This window comes from Clinocottus analis, unplaced genomic scaffold (assembly GCF_023055335.1).
Source record: "Clinocottus analis isolate CAN_PGR_092001 unplaced genomic scaffold, fCliAna1.0.p SCAF_17, whole genome shotgun sequence".
NCBI classification, from domain to species: Eukaryota; Metazoa; Chordata; class Actinopteri; order Perciformes; family Cottidae; genus Clinocottus; species Clinocottus analis.
The window spans coordinates 6,828,224-6,843,367 of NW_027175898.1; the positions used below are offsets into that span (position 1 = coordinate 6,828,224).

At 40.6% G+C, this 15,144-nt stretch overlaps 2 protein-coding genes across 4 annotated transcripts in view; one reads left to right on the plus strand and one right to left on the minus strand.

The window, feature by feature from the left end:
- ttll5 (tubulin tyrosine ligase-like family, member 5) overlaps nucleotides 1-12,386 on the minus strand; it is a 44,428-nt gene extending 32,042 nt beyond the window's left edge. For all 3 annotated transcript variants that reach the window (XR_011077664.1, XM_068580234.1, XM_068580233.1), the window contains exons 1-12: nucleotides 12,279-12,386; nucleotides 11,732-11,877; nucleotides 9,228-9,334; nucleotides 8,980-9,062; nucleotides 8,137-8,243; nucleotides 7,754-7,884; nucleotides 7,572-7,654; nucleotides 4,995-5,064; nucleotides 4,815-4,899; nucleotides 3,769-3,870; nucleotides 3,567-3,658; nucleotides 3,244-3,351 (exon numbers count right to left, since the gene is read on the minus strand). Coding sequence is in view for 2 of the 3 variants with exons in the window: in XM_068580234.1 (XP_068436335.1) it covers nucleotides 3,244-3,351; nucleotides 3,567-3,658; nucleotides 3,769-3,870; nucleotides 4,815-4,899; nucleotides 4,995-5,064; nucleotides 7,572-7,654; nucleotides 7,754-7,884; nucleotides 8,137-8,243; nucleotides 8,980-9,062; nucleotides 9,228-9,334; nucleotides 11,732-11,784 (1,021 nt within the window). In the remaining variant the exon portion in view is untranslated. The remainder of the gene's footprint in view (nucleotides 1-3,243; nucleotides 3,352-3,566; nucleotides 3,659-3,768; nucleotides 3,871-4,814; nucleotides 4,900-4,994; nucleotides 5,065-7,571; nucleotides 7,655-7,753; nucleotides 7,885-8,136; nucleotides 8,244-8,979; nucleotides 9,063-9,227; nucleotides 9,335-11,731; nucleotides 11,878-12,278) is intronic.
- A 619-nt stretch (nucleotides 12,387-13,005) lies between these two features.
- erg28 (ergosterol biosynthesis 28 homolog) lies at nucleotides 13,006-15,076 on the plus strand. The gene is made up of 5 exons (XM_068580829.1): nucleotides 13,006-13,128; nucleotides 13,396-13,550; nucleotides 14,008-14,098; nucleotides 14,181-14,299; nucleotides 14,396-15,076. The coding sequence occupies exons 2-5, from the start codon at nucleotides 13,418-13,420 to the stop codon at nucleotides 14,482-14,484; spliced, it is 432 nt and encodes a 143-aa protein (XP_068436930.1). The 5' UTR covers nucleotides 13,006-13,128; nucleotides 13,396-13,417; the 3' UTR covers nucleotides 14,485-15,076.
- The last annotated feature ends 68 nt before the right edge of the window (nucleotides 15,077-15,144 follow it).

A 15,144-nucleotide genomic window follows, 5' to 3' on the forward strand; every position in this document is an offset into this window, starting at 1 on the left:
GGGAGGATGAGGAAAAAAATGTGACAGAGTAAAGGGATGATGCAGAGCTTTTTTTATATATATATGTTATTGGATGGGCGCTGCTGGAAACTTCACCACAAGAGACAGACGCCCAAAAACTATAATCTAACCCTGGCCATGCAGCCGATTGGCCCACAACAACAGCAACATGAAGAAGTTCCTTCATGTGTGTTTTCTTCATTGGCGGGGACAATTGGTTTACTCTTGCGTCACTCGGAGATGAGTTAGTGTTGTTACAGGGAGAACAGCGGAGAAGTTTGGTGCCACAATCATTAAAATACTCTGAGGACAACACATTAAAGTTAAAGTTAACACTCTATCGCCTTACTATGATAGTGAGATTCAGGATATTAATCAGTCTTTAAAAGAGTTTTGAATTATGCAGCAGAGTCACTATCATCCCGGGCGTAACAACACTGTGCTGCAGTAAAGTATGAGAGTATCTGACAAATGTAAAACAGGGAGAGTGGTTCACAGACAGGGGATCCAACCACACTCAGCACTTAATGAGGGACGTTCAGTGGAACACAGGACCAGTAAGTGGAATGTTTTGTGTGTAATAAAATAGGCCTTTGGCTTGGCTAATCAGATCTTAGTCAAAACATCTCGTAATCAGCATCCCTCAGCAAAAAGCCTGTCCATTAATCACACGGCAGCGGTAAGTAGCTGCATGGGTGGCATTTTCTACCCACAGACACAGAGACAGACAGACACAGACAGACAGACACGCACACACACACACACGCACGCACGCACGCACACACGCACACACACACACACACATACACAAACCGACTCTCTCTCGCTCTCTCTCTCTCTCTCTCTCTCTCTCTCTCTCTCTCTCTCTCTCTCTCTCTCTCTCTCTCATACACTTCTTAACAATGTTAAACGAGAAAATCTTTTGTTTTTATTTCTTCCCACTTGAGACATTACGGAGCTATAAAAAAGTTTTGTTACAAAATGCCCATTTAGATACGGATGTGCAATTTGTGCAAAGGGAAGAAATCCCATTTGAAAACAATAAACATAGTATTAAATCCATTAATAGACATTAAAATGGCAGGGAACAATTTGCAGTAAATTAAGATTATAATGTGCTTTATGATCTTACATGGCTATCTTCCAAACAAGCAAAAGACCATATAAAAACTCTAAACAATGGCTTGCTTTTATCGGCACATTGGCTGATATTTGCTGCCCTGCATTCTGATGCTTTACCTGTTTACAATTACAGGCAGCTGCCGAGGCCCAGAACGAATGCTGAGTGTAATTTAGGTTGCAGGAGAAAGTAGTAAGGATGTGTGCAGCTCCCAAAAGGAGCTGAAGCTGACGACGGCAGACTGAACATGACTCCTTGGTGGTTTGGGTGGCTTTCATTGTAAGCCAAGTCTGAAGTCCCTGAAGTTTATACAGACCTGTGTATTTGTAAAACCTGTGTTTTATACTGGTTGCTGCGTGTCTCTACATTCATGCTGTCCATACATACTCGCACACGAACATGATGAACAGAGAAAGGAGGAGGGTGGTCCTCTGGAACCGTCATTGTCTGTCTTTGGAAACTTAATCCTGCAGACAGGACTATGAATGCTGTAATTAACTTGCTTGGGGCCATCTGAAGACAACAGAAGTACACTCAATTCAATCGTAAACTGATACAGTTGAAGTAAGTTAATGGACATGTTCACAGCAGACCACAGTGTATTATATATCATAGGAAAAGGTGTAGATCCTAATTGCTTCTGTGCCACACAATGACATAGTAGCTCTCTATAGGCTCATGTATTAGATTTCAATGTTGTCGTACGCGGACGTTAATACCCTCAATCACCCCGAAAGGTAAAGGTTATTATGTTGGTGTTTATGGTTTTATTTCATATCCAATGTAGACTCAGAGTCCAAATAAATCAACAGGGAATATCAATTAAAAAAAATATTTTCTATTGCTGCTTCCATAGCTGCACAATGTACTCCACAATAGATGGCATCAGACAGTGTTGACACATTTCCCCGTAAATACCTGCATGGTCAACATTCTCACCCTTGTCTAACGTGGTCTTTCAGCCTAACAGTTATGCTCCAAGTGCAGATAGCATCTTTATGCAGGCGACTGTGTGACGGTGTGAGCCCATGCTGCTACGCGCCCCAAACAGCCCGAACAACCACCCGTCAGCGGGGCTATTATGTCTACATAAGCCTGTCACAACTGCACAATTCCTTTATTTTTATAACATCTGAGAGGTGAAAGAGAGTGTGAGCAGGAGAGGGAGAATCATAAACAGACAGAAACAGCGAGAGAAGAGGAAAAAGAGACAGCGGTGTTGAGGGAGGCTTGGCCAACGCGCTTCGCTTTCAAACCCCAATTCTCAGAGAGACTGCCAGACGGCGAGAGAGAGCGCACACAATTAGTGCCAACACTAACATGGGTAATGGCTCCAAAATGGAGTTCACACGAGCCCACTGCTCGGCAGGAGCCACCAAGAAAACATTCAGCCTATATCAGGCAGACCTGAATGGCAACAGAGAGGAGGAAGCAAATTCCTGCCTCAGTCAATAGGCCCTCCACGACCCGGCAGCCAGTCAGAGGGCAGCAGCGGGCAGGAAGGCTCCACACTGAGGAATGACTGTCTGCAACCTCAGCTCGGCTCAGAGTAGAAATAGTATAGAGGAACTGTTGGACAATGAATATGAAACTGAAAGGAAATATGAGGGGTGGGGTCGTGTGTGTGAGTGTATCTGCACTCAATGAGTGAGCCAAAAAAAAAAAAGGGAAATTAATTTCAAGGAAATTCTTCTGAAGCTGTAAATCTTCAGAGATTAATTTTGTTTTCCTGGATGTATTTCTGTACTCCACCTTTAAATTAGCTGCTGACGTTTCAAGATATATGGACTTAAATGGGCTTTTCTAGTCTTCTGACTACTCAAAGCACTTTAACACCACCTGCCACCTGTTGGCAGGGGCTTCCATCAGAACTCTAACTCATCGTTCATACACCGGTTTCAGCCTACAGAAGCAATTTCAAGGGCCTTTCCCAAGGACGCATGCACATAAACTAACAGAGCCAGGGATCGAACCGTCGATCCTCTGATTGAAGGAGAATCCCTGCTCTACCACTGAGCTCCTCGACCCATCAGTGCAGGTGTACAAACGTGTTAAAGTTTGGTGGACTAGATTGCTTTAGTTTCTGAAAGGTGAAAAACATAAGAAGAAAATGAAATGATTACCAAAGCAGTTTGTCTTGTGGGGCACATACATCTTGCAGGCGTTCGCTATCTGCAGTTCAGCACTCAGTACTGCTTTGATAATGAGGTCCTCCACTTGTCTCATCAGCACTGGAATAGACAAAAAAATATCCCGCAGCATTCTGATAGGAATCTTATTTTAAGGTTAATTTACACTTTTTGTTAGAATCTAAAGAGGCAAAAACAAACAGGGGTTCAAAGTGCATATATAGTCAATCTTACTCCATTATCCTTGCATAGAAATATTAACAAAAGGGAAAAGATGAAAGGGATGAGCAAGGGAATAAAATGAAGCTTTGACTCACATGTGGTGTCCTTCCCCTCCTGCTTCAAATACCTCAACACTGCACTCATACTCCACTTGTTCCCATAATCCTCAACTTCAGGGTCATCGCAACTGAAAAGAAGGAAACGCACTTCAAACGCACTTCAAACGCTGACGTTCCAACAAATGGACGAGTCAATCGAGCTGCCTGTGACGGCTCCTCATGCACTGATGAAAGTTACCTGACATAATCGCTGCTCTTTTTGTTCACGCTGTAGTTGGTGAGATGCATGAACGTGTTCTTAATGTTCTTTGAAGTCCGGTCGTATTTGACGGTGGCAAACCTGCAGACAGACATTGTTTATTTGTGCAAGAAAGAAGAAGAAAAAACTTCTGTCATCCAACAATTTCACAACATGCATCTGCCATAATGACCACATTCATAAGGCTGACACTTGACTGAATGATGGGGGCACTTCGGAGAGGGATTAGCTTCTGGCAGTATTTGAGAGGAGTGGATGCCACATGTGCAATACTGAGAATTCCTTGGCGCGCACAGTGTACCTGAATACCAACACAGTCCAAAGGAATGTCAAAAGATAAAAGCGGGATTCAGAATTTGGCCATGATTTATTGTCCACAGCTGATAATCAATCCAGCAAACAAGAGCGTAGTAGCCCTCTGTTTCCAGCACGCAGCGCTATCAGACCAAAGCGTTGTATAAATCATCTAACCTCTCCTAACCTACCTGCGCCTGATAACAGCCTCCTTGTGGAATAATACATAATTATGTCTTTCAATAAGAACATCCAATAAATATAGCACAATTACACAAACTCATCGAAAGATATTTATTTTTGAACAATGACACAATCGGTAACATTCGATGAGCACATCGAACCACTGGAACAATAGAGCGCTTTGTTTCAAAGTCACCGCCACAGTGCTCGCTGCACAACAGCTGCTCTGAAAAGTTAAGGCTGCCCTCTTGTGGACACTGACGGATTAGCCGGCAGCGGCAACAATTCACTGTTTAAAATGATGTTGTTGTTTTTTTTTCATGACATCATTTGCTTTATTAAAACTGCTCATATTAGGTTTATATGTTTTGTTATTTCTATCTTATTTTGTCTTAAATCAAACCTAGGAAACAAACATAAACCATAATGGAGGTTTTAAGAAGTACAATGTATTTCGCCCCCAAGAAGACAGGCGATCACCGTATTGTCAGGTAATCATTATCCCAAATCATTGCACCAACAATGTAAAAAGCCAACACACAGCTCACCTAGCCAGGCCCTCCTCGTACAGGTAGATGAGGACTGGATCGTATGATGTCACTAACACGTACAACCGCACATCAAACTTGAACTCTGTGAACGAAACAAAAAGTAAAGTCGTTCACACTGATTATTCAGAATACCAAAACAATCCTGACAAATGAAGGCGTGGCTGAAGAAGAACTCACCATCTATCAGTAGTGGGTTATTAATATAGCGAGACACCAAGGTGTTCTCGTCCATTAAAATCTGATTTGGCTGCAGATGATGAACAGAAGCAAATAAAAGACAATATAATGAACACAATGATGCAGAGGAAGGCAGTCAATCATAATCATCTTAACATGTTCAAAGTGTTGTGTTGAATTTGTTTCACCTTGCTGCGGTTATTATGAAATGTAAATTAATTGACCAGTTAACTCAACTGATATATATATATATATATATATATATATATATATATATATATATATATATATATATATATATATATATATATATATATATATATATATATATGAATGTATATTATTTACTACAATGATGAAGTGTGGCTCAACAAACTCAATCATCATTTACCAAGAGCAGAGCATGAACAACATGTTTTTTGTTTCACAGTCCTTCTTACTGTATATTCATTCACATACAACAGCATTAAACGCTGAATTCCAATTAGATGATGTGACACTGCTGTTAGCCATTAACATCAAAGAATCAACAAGAAAAGTTAGAGACTGCAACGACACTGGCCGTAGCGGGTCAACATTCTATAACAGCCTATAAAAACACAAGCTGGTGGTGGGAGATGGGTCATTTATGAGGTTGAAATGTGTTGCAGGTGGCGAAGTTAAATAGAGATGGGACGGAGGGGGGTAACCTCAGTGCTGGCTTCAGTTCAGAGAAACCTGAATAATGAACGTATTTCTTTCCCCCTCCAAATATCACTCTGACATTCTTTCCACTGTTTCATAAAATGCCAAGAGTGAGAATCTTGTTGAGCTCCTCCAAAAGCTGGTATGAGTGTAATTTACTCCACAAAGCTTATTAATGTCTGAAACACTGGTTATTTCAAAGACAGCTGTATCTGCACGTAAATAACATCTGGACTACCGACTGCTTCAGTTCACACAGTCAGGATGCTTACAGTTAACTCCCACTAGGTTTGTCATTAATATGAATATGTGTTCACATTTCTACACACAATATTTGGTTATCTTAGCTTAGGTTAAAGATGAGTTGTTTCCAGTCTGTGCTAACCGAAGCTAACAATTTACTGGCTATAGCCTCAAAGTTATCTGAATGACATGTGGGTGGTATCAATCTTCTCCCCTCACTATCACCAAGATGTGAATTTACCCAGCTGCCCACATATTCCTTCAACTCAATGCAAAGTAGTTGCAGAATTATCATCCTCCAAATATGTTTTTAATTTCCATCCAATGTGCATGTTAGAGAATGTGTTGTTCCAGCCTCTGATGTTCGGTGCGGTTTACACACTCTTTTAAACAAGGCATGTTAAAAAGAGACACACATTTTTATGTGTTTTCCCTATGCTCTATTTATACAAACGCACACGAGTCAATTAACTCCAACCTAAAACACAAGAGTATGTAGGGTTAGTCACATTAGTCTGGGAGGAGTAATACAGCAGTGATTCCCAACTTGACCTCCAGATTAAAAGTCTAATCCGTTAGCGTCATCTTGCGCTGAGGTTGCAAATTGCAAACAACCGAAGCTTCTCTCCGCGTGCCAATGTGTAGGAGAACTGCAGGGGCCAACACCAAAACATGAATTATCTATAGTCAGTGTTTGGTTTGTCGCTCTGGGCTACTGAAGAAACATGGCGGTCGGTTCCATGTTCAGGACCCGCTGTGAACGTAGATGGATGGGAACGAAAACACACTTCTTATCTTCACATTATTATACGCTCAAGAAAACACACCTAGTAATATCATTTCCAATTTCTTCCATTAGATCCCCCAAAACATGAAACACTGAACCTTTTAAAGGCTAATATTAAGAGATTAGAAAGAAACGAAAAACAACATATTTCTAATTAACCAAAACTAAGTGTGAGCTTGAGGGTTTAATCTTGAAAATCTTAAAATTAACAGAACTCTGGAATCAAAAATATTTCCACTTCACAAGGTTCACTTGCACTTTCAGCTCCAGTTACCATTTCATTTAAGTAAAACTGTAAAACAGCCTCTGAAATCACCTTCTCAAATGTGAGGATTTGCTGCTTTCTTCTGTTTTAAACTTTAGTAAACTGAATATTTAGTATATATAGATATATATACATATATCTATATCTATATATATATATATATATATATATATATATATATATATATATATATATATATATCTATAGATATAGATATATATATATAGATATATATATATATATATCTATATATATATATATATATATATATATATATATCTATATATATATATATATATATATATATATATATATAGTTTTTGTCACATCATCTTGGGCTCTGGAAAATGATAATGTGAATTTGTCTTTTAAATGTTCTGATGCTTTAAAGACCAAACGACAAATCAATTACTTGAAAAAAATCAACAGAATAATGGATAATAAAAAATAATGAGTTGCCGTCCTCATTTCAGTTTGAGGTTGGTAAAAGTTCTCCAAATCAAAGAATTGGAGAAGGAGAATAAATTACTCTTTTTACAAAGTCAGACCAAGAGGTCAGGTATGAGGGAGTGAAAACCCTCTTGGCCAGATCACTCACATTGCTGACCAAGTAGATGCCTCTCCCTCTTGAAGATGCCACTGGTTTTATGATCCAGGGGCCCTTGTCCTTCGCGAAAGAATCTGAGATTGAGGCAGGAGAGAAAAGGAGACATTCAAACAGAAGACAAATTGTAATGGACAATGTCTCTGACGGACAAGATCGTGTGGGATATGTCTTACTGCAGAATTCCTGGTACTCAGAGGGAAGCACGAAGGTCTGAGGGACAATATGGAAGTTTTTGAAGCCATGAGTCTGCTGCATTCGCTGGATGTTTTTATACAGACGGTCTTTGCGTGTTAATTCATATGAACTGGAAATGAGCAGAGCCTCCAGTTATAAACGCTCCAGCACTGACAGAACACTGAATATATGCACACATATCTGCAGTATGATTCATGTCATGTTTCAGAGAGGCACTGGTCCAAACTAAATGCGCTTTGCAGTGGAAGCCAACAAACACTCTGCCAGAGCTGACGGGCTTTGAGTGGCTCAGTCAGTGATGATATTTATAACGCAGAAAACAGTGGCAACACACTCATACATTGGACAGCTCTATTGTTACCTTGGAAAGTGGTTGACCTTCTGGAAGTCTTGAAGGCTGCGTAGTACGTAAGGCTTGAGGTGAGATCCCGTCCACATGAGATTAAAGTCGTTGCTGTTTGGGTGAACCTAAAAAAAAAAGCAGACAGAAGGGTTGACCTCACTTGACGTGATGGAACAAATCATTTAGATTCAGTGCACACAAAGCGAATGACATTTGTGAAGGGGTCATTTAAAAAAGCATCAAACCAAGCCATTTCCATACGCGCTGAAAAAGCTCTGTTGAGTCACCGACAGCAGTATTATATTCTAATGCCCATCACATATGACAGCTCAGTTAAATTAAATCTAAGAAGCAGTGAGACACAATAACCTGGAGAAAAATGATCACAAAAGGAAAGCCAACTCACAGATTTTCATCACTCTGATATCGTTTTATCTGCTTTGTTTCGTTTTGTTCCAACAATTGGTTAGGAGGCAGAATTCAAATGGCTGCTCGTGTCTAGGGGAGAGCCAGATGTTTGCAATAAAAGCTTATTAAAGTTTGGCTCTGTCGCGGCTGTGGTAGACACTCGTCTGCCTTTGATGATGGGTTAGCGGGAGTCAAGAAGCATTGAAATGAAATAAAAAGGGAATTAATTGTAACTGCTTGGAAAGAGCAATAATGGAGGTTGTGTGCCCTCATGAAATGGGATTAATGCCCTTGAGGTCATTTGTGGTTTTTTTTTCCCATGGGTGCATTCCAGGGCTTTGACTTTATTAGCCATAAGGAAATAAAAACAGCCCTACTATCTGTTATCCTACACAGCACAGAGGTACATAAGTATGTGCAGCTGAATTTGCATGATTTAGCACAGAACATTACCTCGTGGAATCCATGATTGGTGAGTAGTCCTCGTACCAGACGACTCTCTGTGCGCACAATCTTGAAGGCCATATGATATCGCTCTATGGTAAACAAAATATTCTTAGTATCCAATTCATTGGAGGCTCCACATTTTCTTTTCGTTCTTAACAGGAAAGGTGTTAGGAGGGGAATTGGTTTCTTCCATCAAGGCGACAAAACCGCACATTAGGAATGTCTTGGTGTAGTTGCAACCAATTGTTGTGTACCTCCAGTAGAGCAGATTTCCCCATCTTTTGAAACAGCAGCTTCGGGGAAGAACAAGAGAACTGGGATGGTCTTGCTGAGGCCACTCCAGGCAACGCAGGGATGGTCTCTAGTACACAAACAATTACAATACACACACTCACAGTTAGAGGCAGATGTTCTACATGTTCGAAAAGTATGGGACCCATAGAACTGTCAAAAATGTGATTAAAAACTTCCCAATAACAATATATTATCGTCATGGAAGTACTATGGCGTTCACGAGTTTGCCGCTTATTTCAGTCAGGCAGAAACAGACAGACCCAAACACATTTTCAGAAGATTCTGGAGAAAAACAAACCCATGTACTGTACTAACAAACAGCAGACTATCTGATAGCACCAGACACCGCCTTCTTATCGGGGGCCAAAACTAAGATAAGGTAGCATGATGATGGAGTAGAACTCAATCAGGCACAACTGCTCTTGTTTTGGTGGAGAGGCATGTAAACAATTGCTGCTCACGTCAGTCAATGTGGCATTTATATTTTCCACTGTGGGGGCTTTATTACACACCCTTAAACAAGGTGTTTTGATGTATTTGAATTTGTTCAAGCCTGCTTTTTATTTTGAACATAACCCAAGACTCAAGACTATTGAGATGCAAGATGTGAAGGTCTCAGACAAAAGGCCAGATTGTTGTCTCCACAGTAATATTTCAGTAATATGTGACCATTTAAATTGCAAATATTTGGTTAAATATGCCACAATGCTCATGTACTTATACATGCATTTACATGTACTTGCACGTATGGGTGGTATTTGCTTCCTGTATTTACCTATAATGCAACACTTGTCCTTTGCAAGTTTTAAGGTTGCTTGTTTGTCATAAACTTGTATGTCATATTAATGTCGACTGAAATCAAAAACATTCAAGTGTTAAATATTAAATAGTTGAGCATTTAAATAAAATTTGCAGCCGATGCATGTTTGGTAAAATGTTCAAATTGGACAAGGTGAACATTTCTGTAACATAAAATCTAAGTAATTTGTAGTAGTGGTCTGTGAGAATGCATCTTAATGCAGCCGCATCAGTAAAAAAGAGCACTGGTCACCTTTGCTCTCAATGCAGTGGCTCCCCTTAGGCTACTAAGTAAAGCTTAAGAGGGCAGTTTGTGCCTTTTGGAAATCCTGGGGCCTGACCGAATGGATGTGGAAGAAAGCACAAAGGAGCCGAAAGCCTGAGCGTCCCAGAGGCCCAGTGAGCACACTGTCACCCAACTCTCTCAACTTTAGTGTTGCCTTCAATGAAACACTCAAGCGTCTAAATGTGTTTATTTATGGTAGCTTTCGTGGTGTGGAGGTAATGTGGAGAGTGAGTTTTGTGCAGTGGGTTTTGTGAATCGTTTGCAGGTGTCGTAAAAATGCCGACAGTGGCAACAAAGCTGCTCAAACCTCTTCCACCAACATGTACACTGAGTCATCTGGATGACATGTAAAGCAAAGAACAGATCTTTTTCTAAATCAATCCAGGATTAAAGCGTCCCCACATATTCATGAGTTTTGAGAAGAGGAACACGTTGGACAGGTTGTGAACGCTTCAGAGAGAATCAGTTTTTAGTGAGCAAGCGCTCAAGATTTGCTCAAAGCTGTCTGCTGTTGGAAGCCTCTGGCAGTTGTGAATATCCATAATTTCCAACAATTTGTATAGATCAACATCTTCAAATTAGGTGAAGGGACAAGTTAACATACTTGTTGCTGCTAGTATATATCTAGAGCAAGACATTCTTCTCTTTCATTCCGTTAATCTTTTATCCATTACGCAAAATGAAAGCATTCCGGAGGTTTAATTTAGTCTAAATGTATCTTTGCATGAATTATTTAATAGGGCCTATCATGTTATCCTGCATAGATTACATTATGCAATCAATACACTATAACAAATTGCAAAGACAAGTACTTTGGTGCAGCCAGCAAGAAATGAATATTGCCTATGGGTAGCATAGTGTTACAGCAGGACTGTATTTGGAGGGAAATGTTGAGGTGAGATTCTCCACAAGGATCAGGAGGCTAAGAACCTCACTGACACTGCCAGCGCCCTGCGTAATTCAGATAGCATCGCATCACAAGCTGCACAGACATTGAGCAATAACCTACTCATCTCGACTCTGTTATAAAAGACATGCAAGCACATCAAGGGAGGAGCTCACAAAAGTGAATGGGATAAGTCATACAAAAGCACAATAATGACCAGTCTGGTTTAGTATGTCATCAGTGTGTTCTCGTGTAAAGGTTTGCACAGGCGTGCTATTTAAAGGCTTATCAACACACTAAGGTGACTCTTAGGGGATTTTGAATTCGGACCTCTTTAAAGCTATTTTGGGATGGGGGGTGGAGGGCGTCTTTTCTTAGCTTTTTATTAATTCCTTAAGCTTCAACAAATGGTTACAGTTGCGGACTGCAATACACTACAAGGGCACCAAGTATGTGATTATACTGTTAGACAAGAGTCATTAGCTCACACTTACTCGTCTTCTGAAAAGGACTCAGGGTCCTCCTTATCGCGGATCACAGCGGGCATCTTCACAGAAAAATAGGACGAGCTGCCCGGGGAAATCTTCCTGGCATCAAGTGCCTCGGTCTCACCATGGCACCTGAAGCTCACCGCCTCCAACTGCAAAACATATCCGACATTGAATAGCTCTGCTCGGTTGAAATAAACGTCAACCCATTCATGCCAACGCTTTATCAATAAGCATGTTACAGAGGGTCGTAGCAAGTAATGTCAATTCGTTCGGTCCTCAAGCAGAGCTTCACATTTAGCAGTAAGTTAGCCGAGAAAAGCTGCGTGTAGTGGTGGAGAAATGCTCTTATTGTTGGCGTGATGAGGGACAGAAGACGTCCCGACTACCTGAAGTTAACGTAAACCCAGACAGACGGACGACCGTTAGCGGAATACAACTTAACGTCGCTGTCATGTCACTTTAGTTACGGGAGGCTAACCAGGTACGTTTAGTTTGAGCGCGCTTCAGTAGACGTGTTTTACATACAAGCACAGACCACACGTAAACTTGCCTTTATCTCTGAGGTCCCGCTAACTGCTAGCTAGCTGGTATGGCAAGGGCCAGTTGATCATCGCGCTAAATCTCCCTGGTAACTACAACAACTGACTGAGTAGCAACAGAGCAATGAGCATGCGCAGTAGCGGGAAATATGTATCAGTCTACCTGACCACATTTTGCATCGCCTCTATGTGCATACATCACCCATTGGTAAGTCGTGAGAGTGTTAAACAAAAAAGCGCATCATGATGTACGTGGTTTTGTGTTTAAACGAGATTGCATGCGAAAAATAAATACAATCTTTGAATATTGGTGCACATATTACTTGATTAGTATCTGTGATAAATTAAATTACAAACTGTAATACCAGTATAATAACGTGTTCCTTTCTGGACATTTTAGTCTTATTATCGTTATTAGAATATTATATATATTTGATCTACGTATTTTCCCTCAGTAACACCTCAGCGATTCCACACGTGGTACTTCCATAAGAGTTGCCAGATTAAACGAAGACATAAATCCCCACAGAGTATTGTGTCGTCCCACATTTACTCTTTGTATGAACGCAGCCTAGCCTTCAGTCTACAGGTGACCCAATTGTTTGGTGTCTATTGGTTGGTTTAGAAAGAAGGCGGAACTTAAAAGCGCGTACGGGCCAATCATATGAATGGTACGATTGAATGGAGCCATTTCTTAAACTCTGTTATTGGTCATCCCATCAGTCCAAGACTGAAAAACTCAGAATTGTAAACATAACCACATAGTCGGTTGGCTTGAATCCCTCCTAATTATTTCATAGTCATTGTCCTATCTTCTCTCTTAGGTACATGTCCACGCAGTAGTTTTGTAGAGACCAGAAGGTAAATATACCCGCAGCTCATGGCAGCTCATATTTGTGTTCGTCTCTTAATATGCTTGTTTTATTATACTAACCAGCTAATTACGTCGACGTTAGCCTGCTACGTCACGTTAGTTATTGTTGAATAGCTCTTGCGAGCTGCTAGAACTTTTTCCCTGTGACGTGTCAGCTAGGTAACACACAGCAGACATCTGGTCTGTAATATGAGCAGGCAGATAATTATCCTGCACTGATAATGAACAACACACTGACTTCCTCCGTTCGGCAGGTGCGTCTCACTGAGAGAAAACATGAGTCGCTTTGTAAACGTGCTGCGCAGCTGGTTGTTGATGGTGTCCGTCATCGCGATGGGAAACACCGTGCAGAGCTTCAGAGACCACAGTTTTCTGTCAGAGAAGCTCTACACAGGAACACCGGAGTTTGGTGAGCAAACCCAGGTTAACAAAACGTAATGGGCTTGACAGCTTGACAACATTGAACGTCACATCACAGGTTTCACTTATCTAAGCATGATGTCGGTGCTGTCAACGTGTTCACGAGCTGGTGATATGGATCCTCAAACATATATACAAGTTTACAACTGAAATTTGAACTCAGCTGCTAGCTAATACAACATTCGAGCTTTATATCTCTCTATTTGGACCAAAATTCAAACCAAATACTAGATATAATACTATGCCGTTTGGGGTAAAACAGATATTATTTATGAAAGAAACCAGTAACAATCTTTGATAGTAATATGTTTGTGTCAAACAAATATTGGCTCAGTGGATTTACCCATCAGCATTGTATCTAAAATGTTTCATGTTCAGAGTTTAGGCAGATGAGACGTATCCTGGTGCCTCATTCATGACTTTCTGTTTACTTCTCATTTCCTTAGTGAATGGTCTCCAAGCTCGAACATTTGGCATTTGGACTTTGCTGTCGTCGATCATTCGCTGTTCCTGTGCCATTGATATCCAGAACAGGACGTAAGGCCGCTTCTCACGTCTTGTTTCTGTTGGCAGTCTTCATACTTCATGTTCTTACTGTGTGTTACACCGGTTTCTGCAGGTTGTATCACGTCACCTTGTGGACATTTGTGCTGGCGTTGGGTCACTTCCTGTCTGAAGCCTTTATTTACAAAACTGCTCCTTTGACTATCGGCGTAATGGCACCTCTCATTGTGGCAAGTGAGTGTGGACTATGACAGGAAATGTTGACATTTTCTCTTAAATGATTAAATATTAGTTTGTTGAGGTATTTAAACATCAGCATGTGTTTTCTAGGTTTCTCCATCATAGGAATGCTGATTGGATTCCAGTGCATCCCAGAGTCACAACAGGAGGTCGGAGCGAGACAGAAGAAGCGTAACTGAATCCTGGCTGATTTGATTTTCCTCCAACCTCCATTATGACCACCAGACACGAGTGGACGGGTCCTAGTGTGCTGCCTTTTGCCTTGAGCGGGATGCCGTCTGGTTGTACATTGAGTTCTGTAACACTTTCTAGAGACTATAGACAACTTCATCTGGGCTGTATTTTATGTTTTTTAACTGACATTTTACAGTTCACGGGCAATCAAACAGAAACCCCTTTTTTTTTATTCCTGATCCAAAGAACTTTGATGACTGAACGGTATACAACTATGCTCGCCATTACAAAGTCCACTATTCCTATTAACCCATTATTCATGTTGTTGGTTCTGTGCTGTGCAATGTTTGTGCACCCTCTGAATTCATGCACAATTATTGTCCTATAAAACCTTTTGAAATGAAATGTTTTGATTTTGGACGTTTTCTACTGAAGTAGCAAGCAAATAATTTTTGGCATTGTCTTGATAAACATTTACTATTGTGTACTGCTCTGATCTCATTGATGAGTTGAAGTGGGAGGTTTATCACACTGCTATGTGAGTTGTGTTTTTTTCCAACACAAAAAAATCCAATTCTCTACTTACAGTCACACCCTTTTTCTTGATGTTTTCTAATTCGGTACAGAACACAACAAACTCCATTAAGTCCTCTGAGTCATGTTTT

What these genes read in the sequence shown, in the direction of transcription:
- erg28 (XM_068580829.1), top strand. Translation starts at nt 13,418, where the DNA reads ATGAGTCGCTTTGTAAACGTGCTGCGCAGCTGGTTGTTGATGGTGTCC. An exon ending in CACAGGAACACCGGAGTTTG is followed by an intron (nt 13,551 to 14,007) that starts GTGAGCAAACCC and finishes TCATTTCCTTAG; the next exon opens with TGAATGGTCTCCAAGCTCGA. An exon ending in ATTGATATCCAGAACAGGAC is followed by an intron (nt 14,099 to 14,180) that starts GTAAGGCCGCTT and finishes CGGTTTCTGCAG; the next exon opens with GTTGTATCACGTCACCTTGT.